Here is an 18723-nt window from a genome sequence, read left to right on the forward strand (position 1 = left end):
GGCTCCCCATTCCCCATGCTCCTCTCCCTTGCTGGCATGACTCCTACTCACTGCCTTAGACTTAGACCCACTCACGCCTGCTGCCGGGAGTCCCCCATGTGCCTGTAGTCAGGATCAGATACTCTTGTATCTGGGTACGACTTTATACCATATTGTCCCATAATCATGTGTTAATCTGATCTTCTCCCAAGACCTTAGCACCGTGGATGCTCAGTAAATGTATGGAATCACACATTTATTGCATAATTGTGCTAAGAATGTCTGCCCAATGGAGAAACATCCCACATACCAATCCCCGTTATACTCTACCAAGACATGCTGAATAAGCCAAGGATCTTAACAAAGAGGGCATGCCCCAAAGGGCAAAGGCCCAGAAACACGGGGTGGAGCCTGGTGCCATAGGGCAGCTTCTAAGATGAATTAAACTCCAAGTGACAGAAATTCAGCCTGGAGAAGAAACCCTCCTGGAGAGTGATCGAAAGATCTTTCTACTGATGATGAGAAACTAGCAGAAAGGAAGATTTCTTCCCTTGCCTGTGACACTTAGACATTTGTGTTTCCAAATAGTCACTTTAACCACAGAGGTCGATGTGCACGAGAGAGGCTTTCAGGACTTTAAGCACACCAATAGAACACCTGCACTTGATACAGCATTGGCGCATTTCACTGCATAGATCAGCACTCACACCTCAGCCTGTTCTTCCCGGGGCTTCTCCTCCAGCCACAGCACCGTGGGCAGCTCGGGTGCAGAGACACTGAGTCTCCTTAGCTTCCTTGTTCCCCGCTCCCTGTATGACAGCACAAAGAACAGAGTGATAGCCGTGGAAGGCAGTGGTGGCCCTTCCTTCTCTTGCCCTGCTGCGTGGTGCTATAGATGAAGAGGATTCCATCTTTTTCCTGGTGTCTGGGCCTCATCTCTACCAGGCGCTCAGGATCGATGCTTGGTCCCAGCAGGGCCTGCAGGGGCTTGTTCCAGGATCAGGCCTCACCGGGCTTCGGGTTTGTCCCCTGGGACAATGGCAGGCACCACAGGGAAGGCTTTGACGTCACCTCAGTCAGCCCTTTGCTCCTTCCCCGGGTGTCTGTCACGTTCGCACTGGAGCTGCAACCCTTCACCTTTGCCCAAGGCTTTCTTCCAGGCAGGACGCACCACCCTGCATTTTCCACTTGTCCTGAAGGTCGGGAAGAGGAAGGACGGCGGAAGGAGAGGGCACTGGAATGCGCTGTGACCTCTACCCTGGCCACAGCGTCCTCCTCTGAATAGGGGCCCAGCTGTCCCTGCAAAGCAGGAGGCCCGAGGCTGAGGCTCCACTGCAAGGGCCCCATTGCACCTTCCTGCCGCTCCTGTTGTCAACAGAGAGCTCTAGAAGCAGGTCCTGCCTCACCTATGCAATACCCACATCCCTGGTCAGGTCACGGAGTCGGGGACTCACAGGACCATGGCGGGGGGATGGGAGGGGGGCCAGTGAATGGATCCTCAGTACAGTCCTTAGTTCAACAACCTGCAACCATCCAGATGGTATTAACAAAGAAACCTGCTTGTTAATAGTCATTAATGGTGCCCTTCCCAAGGCTTATCTGAATTATTGTTCTAAGATCTTTACCAGTGTTCTTTAACTGTATCAAGATTTCATGATAATTATGATTCATTTTTAAAAGAGTTATTGATTTGAAAAGCAGAGTTACAGAGAGAGAGAGAGAGAGAGAGAGAGAGAAGGATCTTCGATCTGCTGATTCACTCCTGAAATGGCCCCAACAACTGGGTCAAGGCCAGGCTGAAGCCAGGAGCCAGGAGCTTCATGAGGTGTCTCACTAGGGTGCAGAGACCAAGCCCTTGGGGCACCTTTCACTGCTTTCCCAGGTGCATTAGCAGAGAGCTGCATCAAAAACGGAGCAGCTAGGACTTGAACCAGCGCCCATGTAGCATGCCGCTATTACGGCGGCTTAACCCGCTGCACCGCAACAACTGCCCCAATTATGATTATTGTTCCCATTTTATAGACAGGAAAGTGCAAGGGTAAAGAGATTAAAAAGGTGCATGCAGTCTCATGGAGAGCAAATACAGACTCACACCTGTGTCTTCCCGAGAATAAATCTGATGCTCTGAGCTCGTATTACACCAAACTGCCCTCAATTTGATACATGCAGTGATAATGCGTCCCCCAAAGTGGCATCACCGCCCATCGCTGGGTCACATTGACCATGAGACCACAGCTACGATCTGTCCACCTGTAGCTCTCACTCCTCAAAACAAGTGTAGAACAAATCTAACCCTGACGTCTGGACGTGCCTTCTAGTGCCTGATGACAGCAACGGCCTGTTCCCCACGCCCTCTCCTCCTTCTTGGTCTCTGGTCCCCTCACTGGGCCTCATCCCATAAACCTCGTAAGTTACCTCCCTTTCTCTTTCACCAGGTTCTACTGTGTACCTTTTAAACTAAAACTGTTATCTGTTGCCTGAAATACAAACCATGTGTGGGATATGTCTCTCATGTGCTTTTTAACTTTGGTTATTACTTATTGAAAAAAACATATTAGGACACCTTGCCGTTGTACATCCTCAAATCACAGGAAGATGTGACATCATAAGCACCCTGGGAGAGCAGCTGGGCTGTCCTCTAGCATGGAGGGACTGGAGGTCAGGCAGAGCCTAAGTGTATCACCTACTGCCTGTGGACCTATCAGAAGTTGCTTAACTTCTCCGAGCCTCTATTTCCTCACCCGCGAAGTGGGGAGAACAATGGCACTCACTTAGAGAGCTGCAGTAAGTGTGTTAAATTCTTTGAAGCGCTCAGCAGAGCAGCACTTACTCAATGCAATGTAAACGTTCATTGAATGCGCAGAGTGGATAAGCCTTTCATTGTGTTATGAGGATTACACACTTCAGGTGCTTAGGGAAAAGAGTGGCCTATTAATAATAATAAGCTAATGATGCAGGCCCATTCACCGCAAAAGTAAAGGGTTTGAGGTTCAGAGAAATTATGTACGTTGGTCGCACCCACCCAGTCAGCGATTATCTTAGGTGAATTTGAACATTGGCCTCGTGTTCTATCACTGTGCCACACCACCTTATCAGAATAGAAACGGAATCCTTTCCCCCTAAGACAGAGCCTGATAGTCCCTCTCTGTCTTCGGGCTGGGCTGGACTAAAAACAAAAACTGACCTGCACCCCATGGGAGACCAGGAGAAGCACCTGGCTCCTGCCATCAGATCAGCGCGGTGCGCCGGCCGCAGCGCGCCTACCGCGGCGGCCATTGGAGGGTGAACCAACGGCAAAAGGAAGACCTTTCTCTCTGTCTCTCTCTCACTGTCCACTCTGCCTGTCAAAAATAAAAAAAAATAAAAATAAAAATAAAAATAAATTTAAAAAAATAATTAAAAAAAAAAAAACTGACAAAAGAAATAACCCAACCCTGTCCTCTGCCTACTCTTGCCCTGTTCTGAAAGGCAGACTCCTTTCCCACTAACGGCGGGCACCTGCAGGCCCGGGAGTGTGTGCAGTGCTCCGGATGGTTCCGGACACACACATACAGATCGCAGGCTGTGCTTGTTGCTCCCACTAATGTGCTGCTATAAACATCATCATTGGACTCAGGATAGGGCTAAGTATTTTCAGGTAGAAATATTCCTGGATCAAAGAACACAGCCGTTTTCTCGGCTCAGTGCTTATTGCCAACTACTTTTCCAAAAACTTTCTAGCAATTTATAATGCTATCATTAATATAACACTGGTATTATAATTAGTACATTTTAATATTCATATTTAATAATTCTAACATGCATTATTTGTTTTTAATATTGAACCTAAAATGTATTTTATATATGTATATGTATATATATATATAAATGTTACTATAGTATTGGTAGGGACAAAGTACTAGGTGAAAGATGTACATTATCAGAGAATATTCAATCTACTTAAGTTTGTATTTTCCCTTTTATAAATTGTTTCTTCTCTCATTTTTTTTTTTTTTTTGGACAGGCAGAGTGGACAGTGAGAGAGAGAGACAGAGAAAAAGGTCTTCCTTTTTGCCGTTGGTTCACCCTCCAATGGCCGCTACGGCCGGCACATCGCGCTGATCCGAAGCCAGGAGCCAGGTGCTTCTCCTGGTCTCCCATGGGGTGCAGGGCCCAAGGACTTGGGCCATCCTCCACTGCCTTCCCGGGCCATAGCAGAGAGCTGGCCTGGAAGAGGGGCAACCGGGATAAAATCCAGTGCCCCAACCGGGACTAGAACCCGGTGTTCCGGCGCCGTAAGGCGGAGGATTAGCCTGTTAAGCCACGGCGCCAGCCCCTTCTCTCATTTGAGCATTTATCAATGTAACCACAACATGGTATTTCCTACAAGTGACCAAAGAGGGAATCATAGAAAAGTAGAAAACACTATTCCAGTGCAAAGCACAGGTAGGCTTTTTCATTTAACAGGAGGGCATTTTGTTCACTGAGTCTGATGGACCATGACTTGGGCCAAGGCATTTGTTAAAAGTTTTTCTGAACTGTGGAAGAGGAGAGTTGGGGTTTAGTACGTGCGGAACTCGATGCCTCTTCCATGCCACGTCATGAAAGACCGGCCACCTTTGCTCACACTGAACTAGTCGTTACCCCTCCTGCCTTGCTCTGAGCCAGAACAGAAAGGTAACCTTTGAGGATGTCACCCTCTCCCCTACTGCTTCCTCCAGCTGGAGGCAAACTTTCTCCCACTTCCCAGAGCCTTGCAGAGAGGTGAGGTCAGCCTACTCCTTGGAATCCAGAACCATTTCCAGAATCTTGAACTGTGGCCTCTCAGGTCTCCACCTGTGTCAAATGCCCACCCTGTTGATTACTGTGTCAAATGCCCACCCTGATCCTCATTTTTTGATAGATTGAATGTCAGAAATTTACTTTTTAAAAAATATTTTATTAATTTATGTAAGATATGAGAATTACAGAAAGAAAGAGGGAGAAACAGAGAGCAACATCTTCCATCTGCTGGTTCACTCCCCAGATAGCCGAAGCAGCTGGAGCTGCACCGATCCGAAGCCAGGAGCCAGGAGCTTCTTCCGGATCTCCCACATGGGTGCAGGGGCCCAAGGACTTGAGCATCTTCTATCGCTTTCCCAGACCATAGCAGAGAGCTGGATTGGAAGTGGAGCAGCTGGGACTCAAACCAGCACCCAAATGGGATGCTGGCACTGTAGGCAGTGGCTTTACCCACTATGCCACAGTGCTAGGCCATACAATTATGTTTTAAAAGCACTACAAACAGCCACTGTGAAAAATTGGTGGTAGGGATGAGGATTCACCGTTGACAGCAGAAGTTCAATGGAGTTAGAAAAGTGCCCCTCCTATTTATTTTAGTCATTTTACACCAGACATTCTCTGCTTAGCCATTAGCCTCATAACCTAACAATTCCATCACAGTTGTGCTTCCTAACATCACCAATAATGGCAAAGGCAAGCCTATTAGGCTTTAGTTTTTGTCTTCTTGACATTCATTCTACACTTGACATTGGTAAAGACTCGACTCTTCTTCAGTCATATTCTCAAATACCAGATCCTGGGAGTGGATATGCTACTGTTTCATTGCCTAACTCTGCATTTGACAGGCCACTCCATGTGGACCACTATGGGGACAGGCACCCCCGTGTTTTGGTCCTTGACCCCTTTGTCCCCCTCCTATGTAAAATGCACCCCTTTTATCACTCCACAACACTGACTCTCAAATATCTCCGAGTTCTGTTTTCTCGCTCCCTTGCATGCCTCTGATAGCTCTCTACCTAGATATCAACACCATCTCTCCAAATAATCCCAAGATTTTTTTTTTCTTTTTTGACAGGCAGAGTGGACAGTGAGAGAGAGAGACAGAGAGAAAGGTCTTCCTTTTTGCCGTTGGTTCACCCTCCAATGGCCGCCGCACCGCGCTGTTCCGATGGCAGGAGCCAGGTGCTTCTCCTGGTCTCCCATGGGGTGCAGGACCCAAGGACTTGGGCCATCCTCCACTGCACTCCCTAGCCACAGCAGAGAGCTGGCCTGGAAGAGGGGCAACCGGGACAGGATTGGTGCCCCGACCGGGACTAGAACCCGGTGTGCCGGCGCCGCAAGGCGGAGGATTAGCCTGTTGAGCCACGGCGCCGGCCTAATCCCAAGATTTTGAAAGTTGCTCTCAACTTCTCTCTTTTTAAGACTTTATTTATTTAAAAGACAGAGTTACAGAGAGAGGTAGAGGCAGAGAGAGAGAGAGAGAGAGAGAGAGAGAGAGAGAGAGAAAGAGAGGTCTTCCATCCTCTGGTTCACTCCCCAAATGGCTGCAATGGCTGGAGCTACGTCTATCCGAAGCCAGGAGCCAGAAGCTTCTTCTGGGTCTCCCACATGGATGCAGAAGCCCAAGGACTTGGGCCACCTTCTACTGCTTTCCCAGGCCATAGCAGGGAGCTGAATCAGAAGTGGAGCAGCCAGGACTTGAACTGGCAGCCATATGAGATGCCAGTGCTGCAAGTCGGGGCTTTAACCCCCTGCATCACAGTGCTGGCCCCTGTTCTCATCTTCTTACCCCTAAAATCACTTCCCGTTCCCACAATCTCATGACGACCACTTGGCACCGTCACTGAGCCTATGCCCTGTGTCCTTAGACTGAGAGACATCTTTGACAAATCTTTGACTCCATGTCTAGTCATTCCCAAAGCTGTATTGTCTATCAGATTAAATGGACAGGTATGTGAGAGCACCTTACAATCTGTAAGCTTGGCACAGGCACGAAGAGCTGAGTCCATACTAAGAATGGAGTTTCAGGGCTTGCTTCTCATTCGGCTGCTACAACCTCATCTCTGTCCAGCTTCAGGGCCTGTTGCTCTCCTTCTCCCCCCTCACTCAATTTCCCGGCAGGTCAGGTGGACGGATGCATCCACACGTGCCCCCTGCTTTCCCCAATATCAGTGCCTTCATGCATGCCGCTTCCTGGCCTCAGCTGCTCTTATTTTCAACACGTGTTTGCAGAGGTGAAACCCTGGTGCGTCCCCCTTCTCCTCAGTTTATGCAGAGCCTAGCTTGCTCAACTGTGTCTTCCTGAGGCAAGCCTCACAGGCCTGCCTTCCTGTGGATGCTCCTTGGACCAATCATCTGGCACAAGACACACCACTTTATCTCACCGGCGATTTGGAAATCATTCCCTGGGCGTCTGGTGTCTTCTGTCCCCTGCTTCCAGAGATGACCCCGACTGCCACTGACACTCAGGCTTAGCTCCTGCAGGTGCAGTGCCAGCAGGCCTTGGGTGGTTGACCATGGTCTCTGGTGGTACCCGGAGGATCTTTGGCTTATTGGACATACCCTGGGAGCTCAGGCCCAATCTTTATTCTTCCTCTCTTTCTCCTGTTTGCAATGATTTCATACTACATTTTTTAAAAAAGATTTTTTAAAAGCTTTTAAACAATGAAATAAACCCAGATGTCCATCAACTGAAGACTGGATAAAGAAATCATGGTGTATATACACTATGGAATGCTACTCAGCAGTAAAAAAAAAAAAAAAAAACCAAAAACAAATTCTGTCGTTTGCAACGAAATGGATTCATCTGGAAACCATTATACTTAGTGAAGTTAACCAGTCCTCAAAAGACAGATATCATATGTTTTCCCTGATCTGGGGTAACTAACAGAGTACCTAAAATGTAACCTATAGGAGTGAAATTGACATTTTGAGATTTGATGATTGTTTACAGCTCTTGTGTCAACTGTTGAGGAACAGTGTTTTTTGTTTTTTTTTTTTTTATACTACTTGTTGAACTCTTAGTGTAGGGTTAACCTTATGAGTATAAAGTTAACTGAAAATAGATCTTTGTAAAAAATAAGAATGGGAATAGAAAAGGGAGGAGGAAGAAGGGTGAGAGTGTGGGCAGGAGGGAAAGGAAGGTGGGAAGAATCACTATGTTCCTAAATTTGTATGTATGAAATGCATGAAGTTTGTATACCTTAAATAACAATTAAAAAAAAATGAAATAAATATTTGCACAAAGATAGAATCAGGAAAACGTCTTCCTCCCACAGCAAAAGCACATTACAATGTTTAATTTATCTCTAACAGGTAGCAGGATTATAGCAACCGGGGATAGTTTGAAAACCGTGTTTCACTCAGTCGGAAACAAAATTTGGGAGAGGACTTTCCCAGGGGTGGAGTGTTGGTGAGCAGCAGAGCTGTGCGGAGAGCCCCGTCACCGGCTCTTTTCTTTCCACTGTACCCCCAAAAATGCAATTCAAAGGACTGACACTTCTTTCTGTATAGTGTATTAGCTATTTACTATTGCTCTCCAATATGACTAATTCTCTCATTTGATACCTTCCTATGAGAAGTGACCAAACAGAAACCATTTCTATTAAAAGTTCTAAACGTGGTTTAGGTTCCAATCCCAGTCTGAATTTTGGTGGTTGGAAAGGAATAAGGAGGCAGGGAGGGTGAGACGCTGAAAGGAGAGGAAAGGGGAGCAGAGAAGGCTCCAGGGGCCTGCAAGGAGCCTGGGGTGGCAGAGGGACAGCAGCAGCGCCCTACTCCTGCCTCTTTTGGAAGAGCTCCGGCTAGAAAGGCTGGGCCTTTACCTAGATCTCTGAGATCCTGCTTGTTTGGGGAGCCGCCGCTTGTTTCCTCGCTGCAGTTGCGGAGCACAGTGGAGAGGACACAGCAGGTGCAGCGCGCACCGGATGCGGACGGCGAGATGCAGAGCTAGGGCCTCAGGGAATGAATGAGCCCCACCCGCCCCCAGGCGCTGAGCACGGAGCCAGAGGGCACGCCCCCGCTAGTTCCCACGCGCGAGTCTTCCAAGCCCTGGCGGCGGCTCGGCTCTCCAGTGGCCGGGCTATAAAAGTCACCAGGGAAGGCCTGGGCGCAGCAGGTGTCCCCAGCGCGAGGGTTGGGAGGCGGACACGCGGCCGCCGTGATCCCTCCAGTGCTGCCCCCGGGGTGGGAGGAAGGTTCCCGAGGTCACAGAGAGCCGAGTGACCAGGCAGGAAAAGGAACTTAACATCTTCGGAGATTGCAGCCCTTATCCTCTTGCACCTGCCTCTTGCTCAGAGTGAAGATGGTGGGCACCACGACCACGGACGTGCCCCCAACCATGGGGGTCAAGATCTTCTCGGCTGGAGCGGCAGCCTGCCTGGCGGACGTGATCACCTTTCCGCTGGACACCGCCAAAGTCCGGCAACAGGTAGAGCCGACGGGGACGACGAGGCGTCCCAGGGCAGAGGCGGTGTACCTGTTGTGTGCGTCCCTTTGGAAGCCTGCTTTGGTGTAGCCACCCGTCCTCAGGTAGGGCAGGTGTGGCCTCGTCCCAGGGCGGGATGCTCTAGGGCGGGACACTGGAACTTCTCTAGTAAGTGAAGAATCCCAAGAGCCTGGGATGTTGGGCTGCCGGTGAGGTGATTATTGCCAGGCTCTTCCAAAGCCACTGCATGCTGGGAGTTGTAGGAGCTAGGGATGTCCTTCTCTGCGCAGTTTTGAGACCCGGGGGCTTTTCCTTTTTTTTGATTCTGCGGGGATACCACCCATCCTACTGCTTTAGGGGATGCCCGGGGCCTGGGGACAGACGCACAACTTGTGCATTGTAGCCACATATTTCTCTCGGTATTCTTTCTCTCCCCACTCCCTCCCTTTCCTCCTCCTTTTCCTTCTCTCTCTCTCTTTCATTCTTTTCTTTTCTTCTTTTCCCCTGAAAATGCGCGCGCGCATGCACACACACACACACACATACAAATTGCTGAGAAGGGAAATTGAAACCCGTATCCAAAGCCTGGGCTTGAAGTTTTGCACAGAGGACAGCCCCATGTCGGTCTTGTCTTCCCACCAGCTAGGAGCCTTGCACTCCACGTGCGCTCTCTTCCCGCCTGCACCTTTCTCATTTCCAGATCCAAGGCGAGTTCCCGACCACCAGTGGCATCAGGTATAAAGGTGTCCTGGGGACAATCACCACCCTGGCAAAAACGGAAGGGCCACTGAAACTCTACAGCGGGCTGCCTGCCGGCCTCCAGAGACAAATCAGCTTCGCCTCGCTCAGGATCGGCCTATACGACACGGTGCAGGAGTTCTTCACCTCGGGGGAAGAAAGTAAGCCATGGGCACTCCTGGGAGGCTGGCTGTGCTCAAACACACAAGGTCACAGTCTCTGTAACCAGCAGGCAATAAAACCTCAGTGTGTGAACTCTCTCCCTCTCCTAAGTATTAGCTCACTGCATAGAAAGAAAAGTGTATGTGCAAATTGGCGTTTTTTCTTCAGAGGCACACTTACATAAATCACCCAGTTGGTTGTGAAGGTTTCTACCTAATTTGGACCTCCACATGAATGGCTAAAAAATAAATTTAAGTCAAAATCCCCCCACACAGCAAAGTATATCAGAATAGCTAAGGAGCTTGATGAATACCCACGGGGGTACTGCCTGGGTCCTCGGTACTTGGGGACTAAGGCACTAGTGTTTTCTTTCATAAGCTACCCCAGTTATTTATGATGGTGCCCAACAAAGTCTGAAAAGCTTTGGTTTGAAGAGCAGAAGTTGGACTTTGTAAGGAGAGTTGAGAGAACAACAAGATTTCCTTTTGAGAGATTTCTCATAAGGTCTCGAACACTAAAGATCAGGGAGGAAAAAGTGGATGTATGCTGAAGTGGGTTCACTTACGGGAAGAAGGAGAGGAAGTGAATGCCTCCGGGGTGCCAGTGCAGGTACCCACAAAGTCCCCGTCAGCTTGGCTAGCATTTATTTATGTCATTATATATATATCAGTCACGGTTCAAAGTGTTTCAGATATGTCACAAGTGGAAAGGCACTGGTGTTAACATCCTTTAGCAGAGGGAAGCTGAGCTCCAAGCTGTTCTGTGACTTGCTGGAGTTCTCACAGCTGGAAAGGGCCCGAGCCAGAGTTGAAAGCCAAGCTCTCCCCGCTGCACTTCCCTGCCCCCTGCACTTTGCATGTGAGTGTGCATCACTCGTTCCATGCAACTGCACTAGGACTGGAAAGCATTATCTGAGTATCACTGAAGCTAAGTAACAGGCGCAGAATCACATCAGAGGCGCTTCCATGTGGACCAGACCGGGGAGATGTGCTGGCGGCGAAGGGAATGTGCTATGTTAGTGACTCCCTCGGTAGATTCCATCGTTTCTACTAGGAGTAACACTGGAATACTAGGACCTTGTGGGATAATTTGTAAATATCGTTTACACAAATACATAAGTTAAGCTTATCTTCCCAAATGTGTTCTGAGTGATGATAAAGTCTGGATGTTTCTAGATCAATACTGCACTGTCCTATTTACAGATGTAGCAAGAGACACAATGATATGAAGCTGCCCATTAAGGTTTTTTTTTTCATACATTGATTATTTTAGCCAGTTGTTAGATACTTTACACCCCAAATTAGATGTATTCGGGCAGTGCATTGTTATGCTAATTCCACTCGTTCAATAAGCTTCACCAAACCACCATGTATGAGCAGACATGCTCCAGGCAGGAGCTTACAGCTCAGAGTAAGTGGCTAAGAGGAGAAAAAGTAAGAGAAAAGTAGGAATATAAGATGCCTTCCATGTGTCTGACTAAAGCTATCATTTGCTGAGGGAGGAAATATAGAGATTGTCTTAAGGAAAAATATAAATTCAGTTGAGAACATGTCAACATGTGATATCCAGTTGGCACATGAGCTTGGGAGAGCGATCTGGACTAGACTGCAGGAAGTCACAGAAGGCACTGTTGATGCATCAAACGAGGCAGAGAGCGCTGTGTGGACAGGGCCGACACATGATGACTGTACCTGACAAACCTAAGCTCACTGGTTGCCTGGCACGAACATCTTCAGCAGAGTGGTGGGGTATAAGCCAGGTGGTGGAGCACTAAGAAGCAAATGGGCCAGGAGAAGTGATAACAGAGGATATAGCTCCCCGGGAGCTTGACTGGGAGATGAAGTGGGGATGAGAGAGCTGGAGACCAAAGAGTAGAGTGAGTGCATCAAACTAAAATTATAAATGTGGGCCCCAAGTGAAGGCAACCATAGTTACACAACATTGCTAAGTAAAAGCTACTATAGGTTCAGCTAATGATCAGACATGAGAGAGTACAATCATAATAATAATGAAACAACTGCTGCCAGTTTTGTGTGTTTCCTATGTGCTGGGCAATGTATTAAACACTTTATTGATACTATTTTAATTAGCTCAAGAAGACATCATTATCCCTAGTTTACAGGTTAGGAAATAGAATTAGAATGAGACAGTCTTTGATGAGTATGTGATATTGAGTCATAATTCTATATTTCATTATTGGATGAATGTTGGGCTTCAAAACAATGTGTAACTTTAGTAAATGATGTCTGTCTTGAGTAATAAGCTAAGTTCTCAAAATTTCAAAAGAAAAATGTTTTTAAAGTTGCCTTTGTTTTAACTTTATATATTTAACTTTCCTATGTTTTAACCAAAACACTACTTGATGTCTCATACCAGGGCAATTTGCCCACTGGGCTTTTCCTAAAATCAAGGAGTTTGATAATTAACATTATCACTGGAAATTAACATTATCATTGGAAGTATTGAAAAAGAGAGCTATACATGGGAAAGAATGAAGCTAAACAAAGGAAGAACTAAGCCACTTTTTTTAAAAAAAGATTTCTTTTTTTCCTTATTTTTTTGAAAAGTAGAGCAAAAGAGAGAGGACAGGAGGGAGAGAGAGGGAGAGAGGGAGAGAGGGAGAGAGGGAGAGGGGGAGGGAGAGGGAGGGAGAGAGAGAAAAGGTCTACTATCCACAGGTTCACTCCTCAAATGCCTGCAACAGCCAGTCTCGGCCAGGCCAAACCCGGGAGCTAGGACCTCCATCTGGGTCTCCCACATGTGTTTCAGGGACCCAGGTACTTGGGCCATTATCTGCTGCCTTCCCAGATGCCTTAGCAGACAGCTGGATTGGAAGCAAGCAGCCAGGACTTGAAATAGCACTTGGATATGGGAAGACAGTATTGAAAGTGGTGTCTTAACTCACTGTGCCACAACACCAGTCTCATAAGCTACTGTTTAATTGGAATTGTGCTTTGTTTTTCCTTGAAAGTCTTCATTAAAAAAAAAAAAAAAAAAAGAACAACAAACTTAGACAAGTTTTCTGGTCCTGCTATGATCAATATATGGACCAGATCTAGGGAAGTAGAAAATATTGAAGATGGGGCCGGCGCCGTGGCTCACTATGTTAATCCTCCGCCTGTGGCGCCGGCATCCCATATGGGCACCGGTTCTGGTCCCCAGCTGCTCCTCTTCCAATCCAGCTCTCTGCTGTGGCCTGGGAAGGCAGTAGAAGATGGCCCAAGTACTTGGGCCCCTGCACCCATGTGGGAGACCAGGAAGAAGAAACCTGGCTCCTGGCTTCGGATCGGTGCAGTTCCAGTTGTTGCGGCCATTTGGGGAGTGAACCAACGCAAGGAAGACTTTCTCTCTCTTCCTGTCTGTAACTCTACCTCTCAAATAAATAAATCTTAAAAAAAAAAAAAAATTGAATACCAAGACACTGACTGCTACAAATTACAGACGGATGGATGTGTTCTGGATCTTGATTTTCTTTTCTGAGTAAGTGTTTGTCTTTCTGCAAAGCAGCACCGAGTTTAGGAAGCAAGATCTCGGCCGGCCTAACAACTGGAGGCGTGGCGGTGTTCATCGGGCAGCCCACAGAGGTCGTGAAAGTCAGGCTGCAAGCGCAGAGCCACCTGCACGGTCTCAAGCCTCGCTACACGGGGACGTACAATGCCTACAGGATTATAGCTACAACTGAGAGCTTGACCAGTCTGTGGAAAGGTGACTAACTTCTCGGGCATTTCATAATCACGAGAGCACATTTCTTCAGTTGGCACCTTTCATAAACAGTTATCAAACAATTTCTTCTTTACCCCCAGGGACAACTCCTAATCTGTTAAGGAATATCATTATTAACTGTACAGAGCTCGTAACCTACGACCTAATGAAGGGGGCCCTTGTGAGAAACGAAATACTAGCAGGTAACTTTCTGTGTTATATTAAAAAAAATTGGTCTATCTCTTTATAATTTCATCTGAGAGCTTCTACACTCACATTGAGTAAGCCCTTAATTTTTATTTTTATGGTTTTTTAAAAAGATTTATTTATTTGAAAGTCAGAGTTACACAGAGAAGAAGAGACAGAGAGAGAGAGGTCTTCCATCTGCTGGTTCACTCCCAAAATGGCCACAATGGCCAGAGCTGTGCTGATCCGAAGCCAGGAGCCAGGAGCTTCCTCTGGGACTCTCTCGCGGGTGCAGGGGCCCAAGCACTTGGGTCATCTTCTGCTGCTTTCCCAAGCCATAGCAGAGAGCTGGATCTGAAGTGGAGCAGCCAAGACTCTAACCGGTGTCCACATGGGATGCCAGCACTGCAGGCAGCGGCTTCACCTGCTACGCCACAGCACTGGCCCTAAGCCCTTAATTCTAACAGTCTTCTCTTGGAAAGAATTTAGCAATTTTGAGCATGAGACATACATAACTTTGGGGAAAAGAAAATTATCAAAAGCTTAAGTTGAAGAAGTATTGCTGCAAAAAACCTTTCGCAATATTTCTGTGGCAATTTTATTGTCACAAAAATGTAATGCAGCTGTATTATGTGAGTGTTATTCTCATCTAACACTAACATAAGGGGCTGCTGTTAGGCTCTCGATACAGCAGAATTCACGAGGTAAGTCCATCCCCACGCCAATCCCAAAAGAGCAAGTTTATAAACTGCTTTTCAGTGGTTTCATCCCAAAAGTAGGCCCATAGGATAGGGCCTTCAAATAATACTCTAACAATTGTCAGAGACACTGGAATTCTCCTTGAACAAGCCTTCAGTTCTTTCAGAGAGTAGTAGACGCCCGTAACCGGGCATTGTGCCAGGCCCCTGCAGCACAGAGAAAGCGGAGGTTGTTTTCCTACAGTGTTTACAATCCACTGTGCCGTACTATTTACCATCTTTGTCCAGTACAGTTTTTCCTGCTGTATTTGGTTATAAGACATCCACACTGAACTCTTGCTATCAGCAGGTTCACAAAGATCTGACAGATAACTAAAAAGTACAAGCTCCCCCAAAGTCTGCTGTTGACCTGTTTCATGGATTCCTTTTAGATGATGTTCCCTGCCACTTACTGTCGGCTCTTATCGCTGGATTTTGCACAACACTTCTGTCCTCTCCAGTGGATGTGGTGAAAACCAGATTTATTAACTCTCCACCGGGACAATACACGAGTGTGCCCAACTGTGCAATGACAATGTTCACTAAGGAAGGACCAACGGCTTTTTTCAAAGGGTAAGATATGATCTCAATCTGCCAATCTGGGTTCAAGCTGTCTGTGTGTTTTGGGACACTGTCTCATCTAAGTAAGAGACATTTAGATTCTCAGGCTTCATATGCAGTATGCTTATTATTGACTTTTCCTCACCATAAATTAAATCTATTAACTCCACTGTGCCAGAAAATAAGCAGCTGTGATGTAACAATCTTATCAGCCTTGATCCGAGGCTCATCTGAAGTCAGTGCCCGAATCTCTTGAAAATGTAGACAATATTTTGCCTTCTCTGGGCAGGAGAACTACAAAGTAGAGGGAAAGTGTAACAAAGGGCTACAAGAAAATAAGACTTGATTGTCATTGTTTTAATTTGATGGGATCAATTTTTTTAAACATGCTAAAGCTAGAAAAAAATCACTGCCACTCATCTAGAAAAATAACCAAAAATTATGTGGTTTGAGTCATTATCATACTCAGCTAGAAACTAGTATTGTGTAATAGATGACATTTTCTCATATGTAATGTGTATTACATCAGAAACTACTTTGAATAATAGCTTTAATTCAATTAGAATTAAAGAAAGCATAGTATCAACCAATTTATGTACATATTCAGCAAGGATTATACTACTGCTAACCTAATAAATGCCTCAAACCTTATAAAACCTTACGCACAAATGCTCCACACACATTATACAAAATATGTTAATACAAATGAAATGCAAAATTAACTTTTGATGTGTCAGTTATAAACCATAAGTTAACAGTAACTTTTTTAGAAGATACATACTATAGCATGGAAGAACTTTGAAAATGTTACACTAAGCAAAATAAGTCATGTACAAAAGAACAAATGCCATATGATTCCACCTAAATGAGGTACCTTGAGTAGTCCAATTCATGGAGACAGAGAGTAGGTAGAAAGTATCAGGGGCCAGTGATAGGAGAGATAGAAGAGTGGAGAGACTGTTTAATAGGTGTGGAGTTTCGGTTTGGATTGACACAAAGGTTCTAGAGACGGATGGTTGACGGATGGTTGTGATAGTTGCACACAATCTGAATAAACTGAATGCTACTGAAGTGTACACTAAAAACAGTTAAAATGGTACATTGCATGTTATTTACATTATAGTAAAAAGAAAAACCTTCATGCATCCAGCAGTCAAGAGAAATATACGATACCCGAAGAAAAAATCCTACCCTTTATGGAATGTTACTTAGAGACTAGGCTTCTTTTAAAAATCTGTCCAAGGAAGATTTAACTGATAGCATTTTTTTTTTCTCCTGGAATTTCATTGCTGCAAACACACACTCAAAATTAGTGGTTAGGTCTGTACAGTTTGGCAAAATTCTTAAAAATCATCCCCTCAGAGTAAACCAGAATTAGGACCATTTAAACCCTTAATGGTCTAGGGTAAGAGCTGCCAAAATGGAGAGAGCACTGATTTTTTATGTTTATTTTTCAACTACTTGAAAGGCAGAGCAAGAGCAAGAGTGAAAGAGATCCTCCATCCACTGGTTCACTTCCCAGATGCCTACACAGCTAGGGCTGGGCCATGCCCATGCCAGGATCCAGGAACTTTATCCCAGTGTCCCACATGAATCCTGACTCCAGGATGCATTAGTAGGAAGCTGGACTGGAAGCAGAAGAGCAGGGACTCAATCTGGCCATCCCATATGATACAAAGATCCCAAGCAGCAACTTGACCCACTGTGCCATTGTGCCAACCCCAGCACTGACTGCCTGACTCTGGAATATGGCCCACTGCGCTCAACACTTCTTGTTTTCTCCTCTTAGGTCTTTGAATAGTTTCCTACTTCTCATTCACGAAGCCAAGTAAAACAAAACAAAACAAAAATTTCCTCTTCCCTCAAAAAAGGGGAGGGGCTGGCTTTGTGGCTCAGCAGGTTAAGCCACTGCTTAGGCCAACCACACCCAGTATCAGAGTGCTGGTTCAAGTCCTGGCTACACCATTTCCAATCCAACATTCTGCTAACTGAATCCTGGGAAGCAGCAAGTGATGGGGCAAGTACTTGGGTCCCTGACACCCACACGGGAGACTCAGATGAGTTTGGGTTCCTGATGTTGGCCTGGCTCAGCCTCAGCTATTTAGGCATTTGGGAAGTGAACCAGTGGATGGAAGATCTCTCTGCTTTTCGAACAAATAAATGTTGAGAAAAACACTTTAAAAACAAAGAGGAAAGGAGATGTGCTTTGGTTTGGGGGGAGTGAGGAATGCTGATGGACTTGTATAGATGGGATCAGCAGGGTTTTGTTGTTTTGAAGCTATATTTTCCTGGAGGGAACAATTTCTGGCAATGGAGAGAAAGATGAGGACTGGGCACCTTTCAGCATCTTAACTGAGAAGAGGGTAGCGTGCTAAGTATAAGCTGCCTGTGCCCGTTTTCAGAATTTCAAACAAACTAACAGGATGGTGACATGCACCCTTCTAGATTTGTACCTTCCTTCCTGCGACTCGGATCATGGAACGTCATCATGTTCGTGTGCTTTGAAAAGCTGAAACGAGAACTCATGAGGTCCAGGCAGACCGCGGACTGTGCCACATAATCAGCTTCAAGAAAAGGACACCACGTCCCAGTGGGAACCCCTGCACCTGGGTCATCAAGAAATAAAACCTTGTTCACTTTATTTTACCCTAAAAACTAAAGAAACCCCAATAGGGAGTTTTGGACTTTTTTTTTTTTTTTTTTTTTAAGGCAAATGAAGACCTCTTTTGTCTAAGTTTTATCCTCAGTGCCTTAAGGAGGAGAAAGCCAAACATACATCTGGCAAATGTAACGCCCAAATAAGGGACAGCACTTGGTTGACCATTTTGGAGGTGCAATGGTATAATTGAATATGAAGAACCTTTATATATTTTAATATTTTAAACTGATGGTAGAGGAAAACTGAGTGAAATGCATTTTATGAATACTTTAAAATGAAGTTGTCAAAGAAAATATTAGTTTCTTTTTATGTATTAACCACACTGCCAGCTAATATATTCAATAAAGTATTGCTAATACCTTTCCAAATTTGTCTTTTGGAATCTATAGCTGGATGAAAGTGGGAGTTCACCGAGGATACAAACTTCTCCAGTGCGAGTAGAGTCCTGTAGAATCATAGGCAAAATTACTCTGTGAATACAGATTTTGAAAGTCCACATTGTACAGCATCAGTTACAACTTCTAATCTAAGGCATTGTATTCATTTGGACATTATTATTATTAAAGTCATGGATTCCATCGTAGAATCACAGCATTTTACAGCTGAAGGTCATGTTTGGGAAAACAGAGAAACAGTCTGAGGTAACCTGTCTTGTGCTTACACACTGACTGCAGTCGAGATAGGAAAAGAGGTCACCAGGGACTAAAATGTACAGAAGACATGGCCCAGCCTTTATTTAAGCCAAAATCAGGGGCTGGCTGCACAGCCAGGCTACAGGCTCCCAGGTTCGAGTCAGCTCCACACTGCATTGA

The 18723-nt window shown here is 45.9% G+C and overlaps 1 protein-coding gene across 5 annotated transcripts; it reads left to right on the forward strand.

Annotated features, from left to right (window-relative positions):
- The first annotated feature begins 9043 nt into the window (after positions 1-9043).
- On the forward strand, positions 9044-17849 carry UCP1 (uncoupling protein 1). Of its 5 annotated transcripts, none has more exons than XM_062199069.1 (6): positions 9044-9169; positions 9867-10065; positions 13571-13771; positions 13870-13971; positions 15084-15264; positions 17698-17849. In XM_062199069.1, the coding sequence occupies exons 1-6, from the start codon at positions 9044-9046 to the stop codon at positions 17810-17812; spliced, it is 924 nt and encodes a 307-aa protein (XP_062055053.1). In that variant the 3' UTR covers positions 17813-17849. The 5 variants fall into 5 exon arrangements, with proteins under 5 accessions (XP_062055053.1, XP_062055054.1, XP_062055055.1 ...); XM_062199070.1 differs by having other exon boundaries at positions 13574-13771; XM_062199071.1 differs by lacking the exon at positions 13870-13971 and having other exon boundaries at positions 13574-13771.
- Positions 17850-18723: the final 874 nt, after the last annotated feature.

The sequence above is a fragment of the Lepus europaeus genome, chromosome 8 (genome assembly GCF_033115175.1).
Source record: "Lepus europaeus isolate LE1 chromosome 8, mLepTim1.pri, whole genome shotgun sequence".
Classification (NCBI taxonomy): Eukaryota; Metazoa; Chordata; class Mammalia; order Lagomorpha; family Leporidae; genus Lepus; species Lepus europaeus.

Coding starts and splice junctions, on each gene's coding strand:
- UCP1 (XM_062199069.1), top strand. CDS start 9,044: ATGGTGGGCACCACGACCACGGACGTGCCCCCAACCATGGGGGTCAAG. Junction 13,772..13,869: donor CTTGACCAGTCTGTGGAAAG/GTGACTAACTTC, acceptor CTTTACCCCCAG/GGACAACTCCTAATCTGTTA. Junction 15,265..17,697: donor CCAACGGCTTTTTTCAAAGG/GTAAGATATGAT, acceptor GCACCCTTCTAG/ATTTGTACCTTCCTTCCTGC.